This window comes from Aquarana catesbeiana, linkage group LG12, assembly GCF_042186555.1.
Source record: "Aquarana catesbeiana isolate 2022-GZ linkage group LG12, ASM4218655v1, whole genome shotgun sequence".
NCBI lineage: Eukaryota > Metazoa > Chordata > Amphibia > Anura > Ranidae > Aquarana > Aquarana catesbeiana.
The window spans coordinates 36,689,222-36,706,615 of record NC_133335.1 but is presented as its reverse complement, the minus strand read 5'-3'; the positions used below and the strand labels follow the sequence as shown (position 1 = coordinate 36,706,615).

At 43.3% G+C, this 17,394-nt stretch overlaps 1 protein-coding gene across 1 annotated transcript in view; it reads right to left on the bottom strand.

Moving 5' to 3' along the window:
* Nucleotides 1-1,094: 1,094 nt before the first annotated feature.
* Nucleotides 1,095-17,394, bottom strand: part of APCDD1L (APC down-regulated 1 like) — a 113,220-nt gene continuing 96,920 nt past the window's right edge. The window contains exons 2-4 of the mRNA XM_073607574.1: nt 8,363-8,537; nt 6,319-6,850; nt 1,095-3,176 (exon numbers count right to left, since the gene is read on the bottom strand). Of these exons, the coding sequence (XP_073463675.1) occupies nt 2,418-3,176; nt 6,319-6,850; nt 8,363-8,537 (1,466 nt within the window). The 3' untranslated portion in view covers nt 1,095-2,417. The remainder of the gene's footprint in view (nt 3,177-6,318; nt 6,851-8,362; nt 8,538-17,394) is intronic.

Below are 17,394 nucleotides of genomic sequence, written 5' to 3'. Positions count from 1 at the left end.
TGTGGACGTGTCCTATAGGAAACCATGTTAAAAGGGCTGTAGTGTGTTTCAGCAAAACTGAAAACGCACTAAAAAAATGCATGGGTGTGAGCCAGGCCTTTTTGGGATTTTTTTTTTTTTTTTTTTTTTTTTTTTTTACCAAAGACCTGTAGCAGAATACATTTTGGCCTAAATGTATGAAATTAGATTTTTTTTTTTAATTTGATTTGTTTTATATCAGAAAGTATAAAATATTTTTTTTCAAAATTTTCAGTCTTTATTTTTATTATTTATTTTTATAGTTAACCCAGTGGTAATCAAATACCACCAAATGAAAGCTGTATTTGTGTGAAAAAAAAAAATACAAATTTCATTTGTGTACAGTGATGCATGACTGCACAATTACCAGTTAAAATAGTGCAGTGCCCAATAGCAAAAAATGCCCTGGTCATAAAATCTTCCAGAGGTCAAGTGGTTAAAAAAAATGAAGACAAATGTTATACGCAAACACATGTATGTAAGCACAGGGCTTTTTTTTCCTCAAACAATAGGTGCTGGAACTCAACCACGACCCCCCCCCCCCCCCAAAACCGCTCCCCTACACACACCCTCGAAATCACATCAAATAGTGGGTGTGGTCAATCAAATTTCACGAACAGTAGGAGGGTCTTTAAAGTCATTCAATACCAGGATTGCATTACACACAGTGCAGACAAGTGCAGAGCTGTCACTTGTAAACACAGAAACCGAACTTTTGTGTTTACAAGTGATAGTGGTGGGCAGGGAGCAGAGGGACTGAGCCAGAGGTGGTGGAACTGAGTTCCACCAAGTTCCCCCTGAAAAAAAGCCCTGTGTAAGCTCATCAATAAATCCCAAAACCAGAGACATCAGATCTGCTGCACATACTCTCTTTCATGGGAAGACGCTACTCAGATCTATTCTGGCTGACGTGTTTCAAGGGGAGTCCCCTCTTTATCAGAGGGCTCTGATGAATTGGGGACTGCCCTTGAAATGCAGCAGCTAGAACAGATCTGAGTTGCGTCTTCCCATGAAAGAGAGTATGTGCAGCAGATCTGATGTCTCTGGTTTTGGGATTTATTGATGAGCTTACATACATGTGTTTGAGTATAACATTTGTCTTCTTTTATTAATAAATGGTTTATAACCTTAATGCACTAGGCTGGTGCACCCTCTCTTTGTTGTTTAGTACATTTGCATCAGGGCTAGGAGGTCAGGAAAGCATGGTGGTCTAATGCATCTCTGCTGTGGAAGTAAATGGGTCCATTGGCTTTTGCACACCACACTAGAGTGCAGGATGTTGTTCTTCTGTCATATTGCCAGGCCTGCATACTGCAGGTCCCCATAAAAGTTGTAAAGACCAGTGCTGAGTGGCACGTGCCCTGGGGACTGGTGCACATGTTTAGAAATGAGTGCTGTGCACAGTAAAGTGTACATATGGAGGGACAGGATTGATGTTGAAAATTCCACCTTTACAAAAATTTGCCCCAGTGGCATCCTTTACCCTCTACATCCCAGCTTCTCTCTTCTACTTACCTTGGATCAGCTGGTGTCCTCAAGTGACTAGGACTACAGCCAACATTTGGCCGCAGGTGCTGGAGGAGGTCTCTGGCTGGTCTGAGGTAAGGAAAAGATGATATATATATGGGGAGGGCACATTTATGTAAAGGTTGAGTAACCTATTAAAATAAATCTTTGCAAAGACTAAACATTCCTATTTCGTTTTACGTAAGGCAAGGGGCATTGGTGTATGAAGTACCTACATAAGCAAGAGGGAAGGTGAGATAAGTTTTATAAGAAGCTTTCACAAGAATAAATATTTTACATCATAAGTAAAAAAAACTTTGTTTTATGGAAAGGAAAACAATCTCCTTTATAAACCAAACATGGGTCCATTTTTTTGTGTGCTGTGCACTGTCCATGTATTGGCGAAATCCCAATGAGCCAGACCAGTCATTCCATCCAGAAGCAGCACAGTACTGGTCTAAAGGGCACCTGTATAGTCATAGGGTGACAGCAGCCATTTGGCGCCAAGGCTTTATACATAAGAATGCAGCCAATTTTTTGGCTATAATGTCAATCAGACAGCGGGTCCACATGGGTTCAGTCCATACAAATGAAGGCTTCCCCATGAAGAATACGGGTCCTCTTCAAGAGTGTGTTGAAAGCCATATTTCTGTTCAGTCTCTGAAGCACCATCCGGCTTTGGCATAGGAAAACCTCCTCAGCACCTGGACTTTTTACAAAAAAATATATTTCTTTTTCAGCAAGTGCATTAAGCTAGATAAAATACTATGTACATTATCTTGAAACAATACAAAGGAAAGCTAAAACCTCAACATATTTTTATCTTTCTTAGAGGAAGATGAGAGTGTCCCGGTATGTCAGAGAACCGCACCTGACAAAACAGACGCAATGAATCAGTTCTGTCTTAAAATATGTAATACAATAAACATTGAGAGCAAGGCCCAAGGATGAGGCCTAGGCAAAGCTGCAAGGCTTGATGCATTGTCTGTAAATAACCTTTGCTTCAAGGGCTCTGTGAGCTCACCAGAACACTGGATGAGTGAAGGCTGGTATGACGTTGGTCTTTTTTGGGGAGTCGATGGACTGGACCCGTCTGTAGGCCTTTCCCCCATGTAAAGAAGGAGACGGCTATGACTGTCCTGCTCGATTTTAAATAACTCGTATTCAGTGTGGGGGAGGCTGATGCCCAGGGTGGTACAACCTCTGGTGACTGAAATATCTTGCTCCTCCCCTATGGCCCACGAACCGGCCACACCACAGCTCCTGGGCCGAGACATGTTCAGCATCTGTAAGATGACCTGGTTTAGTGGTTTAACCCATACTTGGTTCACTGTAAACACCAACTCGGTGCCACCCTTCACATGCTCAGAGCTGACGCCTTTGGTGTAGTATCCAGCGGCGCGGAGAGTGAAAGTCGGCTGCTTGCAGAGAGGGTCGGCGTAATGGTAGTATAATCCTTCCCAAGAGCGGTTATCTGCGTGGAACATCAGGTAACGAGTGAGGAAGAGTACGTTTGGACGCACTTCACATTGGCTGCTAACCCATTCACCTCGAAGGTGGGCCGGAGGCTGTGGAGTGCGAGGCAAGACAGGTGGTTGGTGCTCATTGGCGTTGTATATTATTCCACAGACGTGGCATGGGTGAACGTGGTGCTGCAAATAGAACACAAGTGTAAGTAAACAGAAATCACTTAAAGCCTTAGGCCTGTTTCACATGAGCTTCGGCTTATATAAGAGCAGTGTGAACAGCAGCCTTTTATAAAGTTGAGGCAGGCAAATCGAGGAAAGCTGGAAGCCGCACACCGGTATAATGATGAATGCTTTATTTGAAAAGCTGAATTATGAAGAAATCATGAGCTATGAATAAGCACTCATCGTGAGTGCGAAACGCGTCAGCTGTTTTTGTACGCTTCTGCTGTTATGTTTTGTGTTTCTTCATGATTCAGCTTTTCAAATAAAGCATTCATCATTATACCGGTGTGCGGCTTCCAGCTTTCCTCGATTTGTCTGCCTCATCTTGCATCAGCCAGCATCTGGGACTCTTCCCTCTTGAAGGACAACACTATACTGGCTTTCATCACCCCTGGTCTTCGCCTACCTGAGCGGTGGGACCCCTCTCTGCTTAGCTTGCATTTCTGGATTTATCCTTTTATAAAGTTGTAAGCAAGCTTTTGCAAAGTTTTCTCTAATGCCGCGTACACACGGTCGGACTTTTCGTCTACAAAAGTCCAACGGACGCCGACGGACTAAAGCTGGCTGGTAATCCGATCGTGTGTGGGCTTCTCCGGACTTTCAGCAGACTTTTTCAGCCTCAAATCCGACGGACTTTAGATTTGAAACATGCTTCAAATCTTTACGTCGTAACTACGACGGACCCCGAAATCCGCTCGTCTGTGTGCTAGTCCGACGGACAAAAACCCATGCTAGGGCAGCTATTGGCTACTGGCTATGAACTTCCTTATTTTAGTCCGGTGTACGTCATCACGTAGGAATCCGTCGGACTTTTGTGTGGTCGTGTGTAGGCAAGTCCGTTCGTTAGAAAGTCTGCTGCAAGTCCGCCGAAAGTCCGCCGGAAGTCTGTCGGACAGGCTGTCGGACTTTTGTAGACGAAAAGTCCGACCGTGTGTACGCGGCATAAGTCTTCAGCTCTTGTTTGGAAACTGATTGCCACTTTAAACAAGCTGCTAGCAGGCTTCGGCAAGCTTTAAACAAGCAGCATGTTTAAAGTGGCAATCAGCACTCCCATTAGGATATGTATGATTAAAATTTAGAAACTGGGGCTGAATGGTACTTTAAAAGCTTCATGAAATGCTCTGCAAATTCAAATCTTTGTAAACAGCATGCTGTTCACACTGCTCTTATACAAGCAGAAGCCCATGTGAAACAGGCATTATTCAGAAATGTTGGGCAAGTTGTGCTGATCTGGTCTTAACCACTTCAGCCCCGGAAGGATTTACCCCCTTCCTGACCAGAGCACTTTATGCGATTCGGCACTGTGTCGCTTTAACTGACAATTGCACGGTTGTGCGACGTGGCTCCGAAACAAAATTGACGTCCTTTTTTTCCCACAAATAGATTTTTCTTTTGGTGGTATTTGATCACCTCTGCGTTTTTTATTTTTTTGCGCTATAAGCAAAATAAGAGCGACAATTTTGAAAAAAACGCATTATTTTTTACTTTTTTGCTATAATAAACATCCCCAAAAAATATATTAAAAAACATTTTTTTCCCTCAGTTTAGGCCGATACGTATTATTCTACATATTTTTGGTAAAAAAAAATCGCAGTAAGCATTTATTGATTGGTTTGCGCAAAAGTTATAGCGTTTACAAAATAGGGGATAGTTTTATGGCATTTTTATTATTAATTTTTTTTTTTACTAGTTTTGGCGGCGATCAGCGATTTTTATTGTGACTGCGACATTATGGCAGACACATCGGACATTTTTGACACATTTTTGGGACCATTGTCATTTATACAGCAATCAGTGCTATAAAAATGCACTGATTCCTGTGTAAATGACACTGGCAGTGAAGGGGTTAACCACTAGGGGGCGGGGAGGGGTTAAGTGTGTCCTAGGGGAGTGATTCTAACTGTAGGGGGGATGGGCTGTGTGTGACATCACTGATCTCTGCTCCCGATGACAGGGAGCAGAGATCGAGTGACACTGTCACTAGCCAGAACGGGGAGATGCTGTTTACAACGGCATCTCCCCGTTCGTCCTCTCCGTGAGGTGTTCGCGGGTATGCCCGTGGCGATCGAGTCCGCGGGACCTGCGACCCGACTCAGGGAGATCGCGGCAGGCGCGCGCGCGCGCACACGGTGGCAAATTCAAAGTAACGTACGGGTACGTTATTTTGCCCAGCCGTGCCATTCTGCCGACGTATATATCTACAGGAGCCGGTCGGGAACCGGTTAAGCAAGGTCATATTAATGTGCAGCCCCTATAGCAGACATTAATGTATTTCTGAAGCCAAAACAGGAAGTGGTGTTAAATTTCTTTACGGGACACAGACAGCAATGATGGTGATGGGTGTGGCCGGGGGTGGGGGGGGGGCAATTACTGGAACCGATCCCTTGTATGGCTTTCTCTGCAGCAGTTGAAAGCAAGCAGCAGGAAGAGGAGAAGATGCCGGCTATTAGCTGCTGCAAAGAGAGTGTCAGGGCTGGGCTCAGCCCTTCCGTCTCTGAGCTGGCTGCTCAGCTGTCGGCTAATTGCCAGCTCCTATCTCTCCACAGTTACTCAGCTGTTGATGATTCTGCTTGTCAGTCCTGCCTCCTTAAAGCCATTCAACTCACTTCATCTCTGCCTTCGCCTTTGGTCACATCTCAGAGTCTTTCTCCTGCATTCCTGTTGAAGACTTGCTTGGCTGATGTCCCTTCTGGCTCCTGATCCTGCTTGTTGTACTACTATGTTGATCTCCAATCTCTGACATTGGCATTGGCTGACTACCCGATCTGGTTACTGAACTCTGGCTATGTATTGACTACGCTTACTCTGTTTACCTTTTTATTATTATTAAACAAGTGTGATTACCTGTACTTCTGTCTTGGTCTGATTAATAGTTTCTGACAGAGAGCCATACAGGGGATCAGTTCCAGTATTTGCCCCCCCCCCCCCCTTGCCTCACCGGTCACCCTTCCTGCCCACATCCTAATCACTCAGCTGTCTGGACCGCCTGCTGGCCTGGGCCTCCCATACAGGAGGACTGGTGGTACCCCCTTATCAATGGTTCTGGCTATAAAATTTCTTAAAATACATTTACAAATAAAGAAGCCCACTGTTGTCTACTTACCAAAGCGCTCTGTAGTGCCTGCTGGTATCCATTTGGCCGGTAGTGTGCCCTTTCTGATCGATCTGTATGAATGTCTCCCAGAAACAGCTTCTCTACCAGTCCTCCCCCCTGTTGTCCATTGTATTGCTTCTCCAATCTTACTAGACTTAACTCGTGCATAGAGAAGGTGATGGCAGCAGTGCAATCTCTGCCCGCCTTAGCGCTGAGAAGCTCATATACCCTTCCTGGTGCCCATGATCGCCCAGTGGATAAAAACCCAGAGCAAGTCCTGTTCATCTGGGCCCTGATGTCACTCATGGCTTCCTGGCTGTAAAATACGATCCCCACTTTCTGCAAATGGTATTCTGCCTCGGTAGCCCCCCTTGTAATCCAGGATGCTTGGCGTAGACGCAGTTTTCCCTTGATCACCAGAGAGTAGGAAGGGTGATGACAATGGGGGTCTGTGTAGTAGAACTGAAGAGCCTTGAACAAACGACTAGGATAGAAGGTGTAGGATCTTGTAAGGAATTCTGGGCCTGGTCGCACTTCGCATCTGTAATCAGTAAATAATAAAAAAAAAAACAACAATAACTTTATGTATAACTTACACTGTCTTGTTTTATTTAGTTTCTTTTTTCTAGGAACTTGCATTATACATATACTATATTGCCAAGGGATTGGGTACACTTGACCATCACACCTATATAAGCTTTTTTGGGCATCCCATTCCAAAACCATGGACATTTGTATAGAATTGCCCTTCCCCCTACCCACTCTTCTTTGTGGCTCAAACAACCTCCATTCTTCTGGGAATGCTTTTTACAAGATTTTGGAGTGTATCTGTGGGAATTTGTACCCATGCAACCGAAAGATCATTTATGAGGTCAAACACTAATCATGGCTGAAAAGACCCGGCTCACAATTAGTGTTCTAATTCATCACACATATTTAGTTGGGTTGAAGTCAGGGCTAAGTGCAGACTACTCAAGTTCCTGCACACCACACTCATCAAACCATGTCTTAATAGAGATGGCTTTTAGCACAGGGAACAGAAAAGGACCTTCACCAAATCTTTCCCAAAAAGTTAGAAAGATTTCTAAACAAAGAAAAAGCCAGTTTACTGTCCTTCAGAGATTAGGGGAGTGGACTGTGGCCAATGGTAGAAAAATGTCCTGGAGTCTGTTGGATTAAACAATGCCCCATGATTGGTATTAGGGGGAGTAATAGTGCCCCATCCTTGATATCAATGGGAGGAATAGTGTCCCGTTGTTGGTAAAAGTGGGAGGAATAGTGTCCCATCATTAGTGTCAGTGGAAGGAATAGTGTCCCATCATTGATGTCAGCAGGAGGAATAGTGTCCCATTATTGGTTTTAGTGGGAGAAATAGTGTCCCATCCTTAGTATTAGTGGGAGGAATAGTAGTGCCCTAGTATTGGTGTCAGTGGGAGGAATAGTGTCCCATCATTGGCGTCAGTGGGAGGAATAGTGCCCCATTGTTGGTGTCAGTGGGAGGAATAATGTTCCATTATTGCTTTTAGTGGTAGGAATAGTGCCCCGTCCTTAGTATTAGTGGGAGGAATAGTACCCCAGTATTGGTGTCAGTGGGAGGAATAGTGCCTCATTGTTAGTGTCAGTGAGAGGAATAGTACCCCATTGTTGGTATCAATAGGAGAAATAGTGCCCCATTTTTGATATCAATGGGAGGAATAGTGTGCCATAGTTGGTGTCAGTGAGCGGACTAGTGCCCCATTGTTGGTGTCAGTGGCAGGAACTTAACCCAACTGTTGCTGACAGTGGGGGGAATAATGTCCCAAGGGTTGGATAAAAGCAAGCAAAGAGCCACACCTGGCCCACGGGCCACAGTTTGCAGTCCATTGGTCTAGAAAGATCTAAAGCAGTCTGTGAATCTTAATTCACTGCAAATCAAGTGTCAGATTATCCTTGATCACTCGGTAGATTATGTGGCAATCTCTTTACTGATTTGTTGAATTATTCCTGCTGTGATGTATGAGGGAAACATCCTTGTTGGTTAGCACACGGTAAAAGGAGCTATTAATTTTCTCACCCTGTGGAGATCCAATGACCTTCTATGTTAGGAGGCAAGACAGCGGATATACGGGCTCCATCCTGTAGGTGGCGCAGTTGGTATTGACATTGAGGCTCTCGGTTCAGCTTTACAGAGGTAAGAAACTGCTCAGGAGGAACTGGAACATCCCATAGCTTATCTCCATAGACCAGAGCTGTGAAAGGGACGGAAAGAGCATTTGTCAATTCAATGTAATACCCACTGAGGACCTTGTGATAAACAGCATCACCTGTTCTTGCCCAGGGCAACCAGATTAATAAATGAATTCTCCCATCATGCTGCACAAGAAACATGAAAAGCAGAATCATGGCCCTGGCAAGTGGGAATCCATTGGCTAGATAGATGATTGGCAACAATTAATGGAAATATAACCAAACCAACTATACATTACCTTTATCGTATAAGGGAAATATAATAGCAAAGTATACCTTAAACGCAAACTTTTTTAGTTAATCGATGGAGTAAGAAAAACCCTTATTATTTTTGTGTCCCATTAGAGAGATTCTCCTTTACTTCCTGACCCATCAATACAATAAAAAGAAAGAGGAGAGCTCTCCATAGTGAAGTAAACTCCTCCTTGGACAGTTGTCACCAGAGCAAGTGACCCACTGGAAGATTTTAACTCCACTCCTGTTTCCGTTTGACAACTTTTTGGACCCTCCCTAATTTTCAGTCCCAGTGACAAGGGTCATTGAGAGAAAGAGAGTGGGTGAATCTCCCCAGCAGGGGGGGGGGGGGGGACAGTTGGCAATAAAAACCTAACACGGGTGCTTACTCTTCCCTGTTCTGTCCAAAACAAAAACAAAAAATTGGGCTTTAGATATGCTTTACATTTCTCCCTTCTTTGACTCGCAAAATTTTTATAGGCACTTAGTTCTGTGCCTACAACTGCCTAATATAAAACCTGTCCCCCTAGTCTCTGTCTAAGGCTGACCATATACGGTGCAAATTTCTTTCCTGCAAACACGGTTGGAGGGGGAAGCTGTCCCTGCCGGGGGGAAGACAGTGATAATTGCTAGCAGCTATAGCAGCCGCTAGTGATAATCGCAAAAGAATCCAGCAGGCTGATTGTACCCAAGTTGATAGATCAATCAACTTGGTACATTTAGCCTGTTCATTAACGGTTTGAGTCTCGGCCGCTTCCTGCTGAATGGTATATGGCCAGCCTAAAGCTTCATCCTAATTGTACTGCGCTATGGCTTCTATCACTGATACTTCTTTACAATATATAAATGCATACTTGCTAACTTCTTCCAAAGGACATCTTGCCATTAATCCACCATATCTCTGCCCATTACTCACATCATACCATCTCACACACAGGATACCCTATTATCATGATTGATAACATGTATACACAGTATATAAGTACATATATACAGTGGGGCAAAAAAGTATTTAGTCAGCCACCAATTGTGCAAGTTCTCCCACTTAAAAAGATGAGAGAGGCCTGTAATTGTCATCATAGGTATACCTCAACTATGAGAGACAAAATGTGGAAACAAATCCAAACAATCACATTGTCTGATTTTTGAAAGAATTTATTTGCAAATTATGGTGGAAAATAAGTATTTGGTCACCTACAAACAAGCAAGATTTCTGGCTCTCACAGACCTGTATCTTCTTCTTTAAGAGGCTCCTCTGTCCTCCACTCATTACCTGTATTAATGGCACCTGTTTGAACTTGTTATCAGTATAAAAGACACCTGTCCACAACCTCAAACAGTCACACTCCAAAATCCACTATGGTGAAGACCAAAGAGCTGTCGAAAGACACCAGAAACAAAATTGTAGACCTGCACCAGGCTGGGAAGACTGAATCTGCAATAGGCAAGCATCTTGGTGTGAAGAAATCAACTGTGGGAGCAATAATTAGAAAATGGAAGACATACAAGACCACTGATAATCTCCCTCGATCTGGGGCTCCACGCAAGATCTCACCCCATGTGGTCAAATGATCACAAGAACAGTGAGTAAAAGTGAGAGCTGGGACCAACGTAACAAGAGGCTACCATCAGTAACACACCACGCCGCCAGGGACTCAGATCCTGCAGTGCCAGACGTGTCCCCCTGCTTAAGCCAGTACATGTCCGGGCCGATCTGAGGTTTGCTAGAGAGCATTTGGATGATCCAGAAGAGGATTGGGAGAATATCATATGGTCAGATGAAACCAAAGTAGAACTGTTTGGTAGAAACACAACTCGTCGTGTTTGGAGGAGAGAGAATGCTGAGTTGCAACCAAAGAACACCATACCTACTGTGAAGCATGGGGGTGGCAACATCATGCTTTGGGGCTGTTTCTCAGCAAAGGGAACAGGACAACTGATCCGTGTACATGAAAGAATGAATAGGGCCATGTATCGTGAGATTTTGAGTGCAAACCTCCTCCCATCAGCAAGGGCATTGAAGATGAAACGTGGCTGGGTCTTTCAGCATAACAATGATCCCAAACACACCGCCCGGGCAACGAAGGAGTGGCTTCGTAAGAAGCATTTCAAGGTCCCAGAGTGGCCTAGCCAGTCTCCAGATCTTAACCCCATAGAAAACCTTTGGAGGGAGTTGAAAGTCCGTGTTGCCCAGCGACAGCCCCAAAACATCACTGCTCTAGAGGAGATCTTCATGGAGGAATGGGCCAACATACCAGCAACAGTGTGTGACAACCTTGTGAAGACTTACAGAAAATGTTTGACCTCTGTCATTGCCAATAAAGCATATATAGCAAAGTATTGAGATGAACTTTTGATATTGACAAAATACTTATTTTCCACCATAATTTGCAAATAAATTATTTCAAAAACCAGACAGTGTCATTGTCTGGATTTGTTTCCACATTTTGTCTCTCATAGTTGAGGTATACCTATGATGACAATTACAGGCCTCTCTCATCTTTTTAAGTGGGAGAACTTGCACAATTGGTGGCTGACTAAATACTTTTTTGCCCCACTGTATATATATATATATATATATATATATATATATACAGTGGAGGAAATAATCATTTGATCCCCTGCAGATTTTGTATGTTTGCCCACTTACAAAGAAATAAAGGGTCTATAATTTTTTTTATCATAAGTGTATTTTAAATGATAAAGACAGAACATCAACCAAATATCCAGAAAAAAAGCACATGATATAAATGTTATAAATTGAGTTGTAGTTCAGTGAGCAAAATTAAGTATTTGATTTCCAGGCAAAACATGACTTAGTACTTGGTGGAGAAACCCTTGTTGGCAAGCACAGAGTTAAGACGTTTCTTGTAATTGGTTACCAGGTTTGCACACATCTCAGGAGGGATTTTGGTCCACTCTTGTTTACAGATCTTCTCAAAATCCTTAAGGTTTACTGGCTGTCACTTGGCAACTCGAAGTTTCAGCTCCCTCCATACATTTTCTATAGGATTAAGGTCTGGAGACTGGCTAGGCCACTCCATGACCCTAATGTGCTCCTTTGTTACCTCAGCGGTATATTTTGGGTCATTGTCATGCTGGAAAACGCATCCATGACCCATCTTCAGTGTTCTGACTGAGGGAAGAAGGTTCTCATCCAAGATTTTACAATACATGGCCCCTCAATGTGGCAAAGTCAGCCTGTACCTTTAGCAGAGAAATAGCCTCAAAGCATAATGTTTCCACCTCTGTGCTTGACTGTAGGGATAGTGTTCTTAGGGTCAAAGTCAGCATCTTTCTTCCTCCAAACACGGTTAGTCAAGTTAATGCCAAAGAGCTCAATTTTGGTCTCATCTGACCACAGGACTTTCTCCCAATCCTTCTTTGAATCATTTAGATGATTGACAAACTTCAGACGGGCCCGTACATGTGCCTTCTTGAGGAGGGGGACCTTGAGGGCGCTGCAGAAATTCAATCCATGACGGTGTATTGTTTTACCAATGGTTTGTTTGGTGACTGCGGCCCCAACTGCCTTGAGATCATTCACAAGCTCCTCCTGTGTAGTTCTGGGCTGATCCTAGAGCTGCACGATTCTGGCTAAAATGAGAATCACGATTTTTTTGCTTAGAGGATAGATCACGATTCTCTCACGATTCTCGCGGCGTAACATCATCTTTTACATTAAAACAAAAAAAATTGTGCTAACTTTACTGTTTCGTTTTTTTTTTATTTATTGAAGTGTATTTTTTACCAAAAAATTGCATTTGAAAGACCGCTGGGCAAATAAAGTGTGACATAAAATATTGCAGCAATTGCCATTTTATTCCCTAGAGTCTCTGCTAAAAAAAAAAAAAAAAAAATTATAATATATATATATATATATATATATATAATGTTTGGGGTGCCAAGTAATTTTTTTTAGCAAAAAATATTGATTTTAACTTAAGAAGTGTCAGAAAAAGATTTAGATTTTAAGTGGTTAAACTTCCTGCATTACGGGTTGTTTAAAGCTTGGCAGATTGCCCAGGTTATTTGTTTACACAGAGAAGTTCTATCCCTTTGATCTAAGAAGGAAGTTAGATACAATGTTTCAAGTTCTAAACTTGGCAGACTGCCCAGATGTTTTCTTTTGACAGCTGAGTGAGCAGATAATCTCTCAACTTGTTTATATGAAAGAATCGACAAACTCAGCAGGAGAGATCGTCGGGGGAGGTGAATCGAGATCACGATTTTTTAACGATTAATTGTGCAGCTCTAGCTGATCCCTCACTTTTGTCATGATCATCCTTACCCCACGATGTGAAATCTTGCATGGAGCTCCAGACTGAGGGCGATTGATGGTTATTTTGTATTTCTTCTATTTATGAATAATGACTCCAACAGTTGTCTCCTTCTCACCAAGTTTTTTGCTGATGGTCTTGTAGCCCATTCCAGCTTTGTGCAGGTCTACAATCTTGTACCTGACATCCTTTGACAGCTCTTTGGTCTTGCCCACGATGGTGAGGTTTGAATGGAAGAAAGAGATTCTGTGGAAAGGTGTCTTTTATACAGATAACGGGTTGTTTGGAGCAACTTCTTACATTGACAGGACAAATCTGTGTACCACATGAGCACATACTGTAGCCAGTCTGTGGGAGCCGGAATTATTGCTGGTTGGTAGGGGATCAAATACTTATTTTACTCACTGAACTGCGAATTAAAAAAGTGTAGCGCTGTAAACCCTAAATACAACCTTTAGGTTGATACGTTGATAAAACCAGTGTTAGAATCCCAATACCAGGGGATATAAAGTAATAAGACGAAGTGCCAAACAAATAAATATATGCAATGTGATATGATCAATGAATATAAATCATACTTATAATGCAATACATAGATAATAATGAAATCAAGTAAAATAAATAAATGTGATAATCGGTAAAATTATATTGCAGTACATATGTGTTTAACTAAACAAAGTGACGTAAATAGAAGTGAAAAGAGAAATAAAACTGTAAGAAAAATAGCCAGAGTGAATTAAAGCACCAATGTGCAACCAAAAATTAAGGGCAGCAGTCCAGACATACGTTAGAAAAAATGTATGGAAAAGTCCAAAAATATGAAGGGTATTCTCATCGCCGAGACCAATAACCTTTGGACATCAACAATAGAAACTGGAATAGTGAGAGAGCCACCACCGAAGATCTCAAGGAGGCTTACCAGATGTTGGTGACATGGAGAGGCATATACCACCCAAGTCGCAAAGGCTTTTACACCAGCTAACTGGAGAGGTACATCTCTTTAGGCCACTAAATCAGGACAGCAGCTCAGCACCAACGATCTCAAACAGCATAAGGGTGACACTCCAGTAGGGGCCTCCAAACTGGTATTAACATCCCATGCGAAAATAAATGAACAACTCGCATAGCGTGATACCGTATAACAAAGATTTATTAAAAAGGATTAAAAAATAAACTCACATGGTAAAGGTCATCAAAAGCGTAACAAGAACAGTAGCGGTATGAAGTGGGTCCAAGCAGGTTTAAAACCACTTTTGACGTAGAGGGACGCTTTTTGGTTGCCATTGGCAATCTCAAGTTTCCAGACAGAAAGAACAGTATATATAATATAAAAGTGCATGCAGGCACTGGACAAAGCACTAGGGACAAAAGGGATGTGAAATGATTCGATACAGTAATGTAATCTTACAGATCATAGTGCACTGTATGTGTTCTGTATTTTTCATTAATTTGAATTTGCCGCCGGCTCCGCCCCGTGCGCCGCGACGCTCGCAGGGAACTGAACCCAGCACAGTGATGAATCGAGCGGAGTACACAGGCCGCTGACACAGGACATTGAAGGATCCTGTAAGTAAGGTAAGTAACTTTTCCAGGCTACTGCGACCCCAAGTGTGGCTCGGGGGTTACTGATTTTGGTAATGAAAATTCACCACGAGCCACACTCGGGATTACTGCCAGGGAGGTTAATGATCTCCTTGCCCGACCTGTCAGTTTAGGTGGACGGCCATGTCTTGGTTGGTTTGCAGTTGTGCCATACTCTTTATTTTCGGATGATGGAGTGAACAGTGCTCCGTGAGATGTTCAAAGCCTGGGATATTTTTTTATAACCTAACCCTGCTTTAAACTTCTCCACAACTTTATCCCTGACCTGTCTGGTGTGTTCCTTGGCATTTATGATGCTTTTTGTTCACTAAGGTTCTCCAACAAACCTCTGAGGGCTTCACAGAACATCTGTATTTATACTGAGATTAAATTACACACAGGAGGACTCTATTTACTAATTAGGTGACTTCTGAAGGCAATTGGTTCCACTAGATCAGGGGTCTTCAAACTATGGCCCTCCAGTTGTTCAGGAACCACAATTCCCATCATGCCTAGTCATGTCTGTAAATGTCAGAGTTTTACAATTCCTCATGGGATGTGTAGTTCCGCAACAGCTGGAGGGCCGTAGTTTGGAGATCCCTGCACTAGATTTTAGTTAGGGGTATCAGAGTAAAGGGGGCTGAATACAAATGCACACCACACTTTTCAGATATTGATTTGTAAAAAAATTCTAAAAAACATTTATCATTTTCCTTCCACTTCACAATTATGTGCCACTTTGTGTTGGTCTATCACATAAAATCCCAATAAAATACATTTACGTTTTTGGTTGTAACATGAGAAAATGTGGAAAACGTCAAGGGGTATGAATACTTTTTCAAGGCACTGTATGCATTTGTTACAACATTGAATATGATATTTTTAGGGACAAACCTTTACATTCAAGGACCGTCCCTGTAAATCAGGGACCCTGTGCACATCTGATAAATGATATTCATAAAACAGTACGCAGAAGGTCACTGCGGGTTGAATGATTCACGATTCGTGTCTTTCTGGAACAGTCTTGCTCCCGTGTGATAAGGCAGCATTTTGCTCCTGGAGATTCAGAAAGGATTAGGGTGTCTCCGCGTGGTTTAACAGGGTGCCATCCTGTCTCCAAGCCTCCAGACAAGGGTAACAGGCTTATATTGTACAGAACATGACATCACAGGAGCTGTCAAATGGCAGATCTCTGCAACCATAAAGACATGTCATGTAGTGGTTTACAGCTCCACTTAAAGGGCCATTAAACTGAAAACACAAGTTCACTTCCATAAAAAGCCATCAATAAGAACACGCAGACATACATGTTCCCATGCACTAATAGACACTGAGTTACTTCAAATGATTTCACCATTTGATAAGTGAGTGAATCCTATTGTCTTCATCTCAAACCGAAGTTGGTCATAAGCTGAACACATTGGGTGACCATTAATGTCCCAATGCCACTGATTCTCCGACAATCAATACAACTTTTGGGCAAAGATGGGGCAGTTTAGACCTAACCAGGGGGGGCGATAATGAGCTCTTTGAACTGTGGGAGCCTCTGGTTATTGCCATGGCACCTTGACTGATCCTTCTTCCTTCTTCAATAGAAGGAAAATGTTAACTGCATGGTCACCTCTTTGGTCTGCGGAAAAGTGCGTGAAAACAGCGGTAGGCACTGATACCACTGATGATGGGTAGACATATCCCCGCCAGCTTCACATCGATCTAATGCCGCGTACACACGAGCAGACTTTACGGCAGACTTGGTCCGGCGGACTTTTCGACTGAACAGACTTGCCTACACACGATCAAAGTCCGACTGATTCGTACGTGATGACGTACGACCGGACTAAAATAAGGAAGTTGATAGCCAGTAGCCAATAGCTGCCCTAGCGTCGGCTTTAGTCCGTCGGACTAGCATACAGACAAGCGGATTGTTCGACCGGACTCGAGTCCATCGGAAAGATTTGAAACATGTTTCATTTCTAGGTCCGTCCAACTTTTGGGAAAAAAAAGCCCGCTGGAGCCCACACACGATCGAATTGTCCGACGGAGTCTGCCATAAAGTCCACTCGTGTGTACGCGGCATTATGGGTAACAGTGATTGGACAGGATAGAAAACCTATTATGCCCTGTACACACGGGCGGACTTTTCGGCAACAAAGGTCCGACAGTCTTTCTGACGGACTTTCGACGGACCTCCGACGGACTTTCGAACAAATCGACTTGCCTACACACGATCACACCAAAGTCCGACGGATTCGTACGTGATGACGTACGACCAGACTACAACAAGGAAGTTGATAGCCAGTAGCCAATAGCTGCCCTAGAGTCGGTTTTCGTCCATCGGACTAGCATACAGACAAGCGGATTTTTCAATATGAACTGGGTCCGGCGGAGTTCCGCCGTAAAGATTTGAAACATGTTCCAAATCTAAAGTTTCGACAGAAACAGTCCGCTGAAGGTCCGATGAAGCCCACACACGGTCGGATTGTCCGCCGGATTCGGTCAGTCGGACCAGTCCGCTCGAAAAGTCCGCTCATGTGTACAGGGCATTAGACTGCATTCAACAGTGATTACACCACACGTGAGGAATCACTGTGAGCGTCAGCTCGAGAGCAATGATTCTAGTGCTAGACCTCCTGTGTTAATCTAAAGTGGTAACCTGTAAAGGCTTTTAATCGCTTCAGCCCCGGAAGATTTTACCCCCTTCCTGACCAGAGCACTTTTTGCGATCCGGCACTGCGTCACTTTAACTGACAATTGCTCGGTCGTG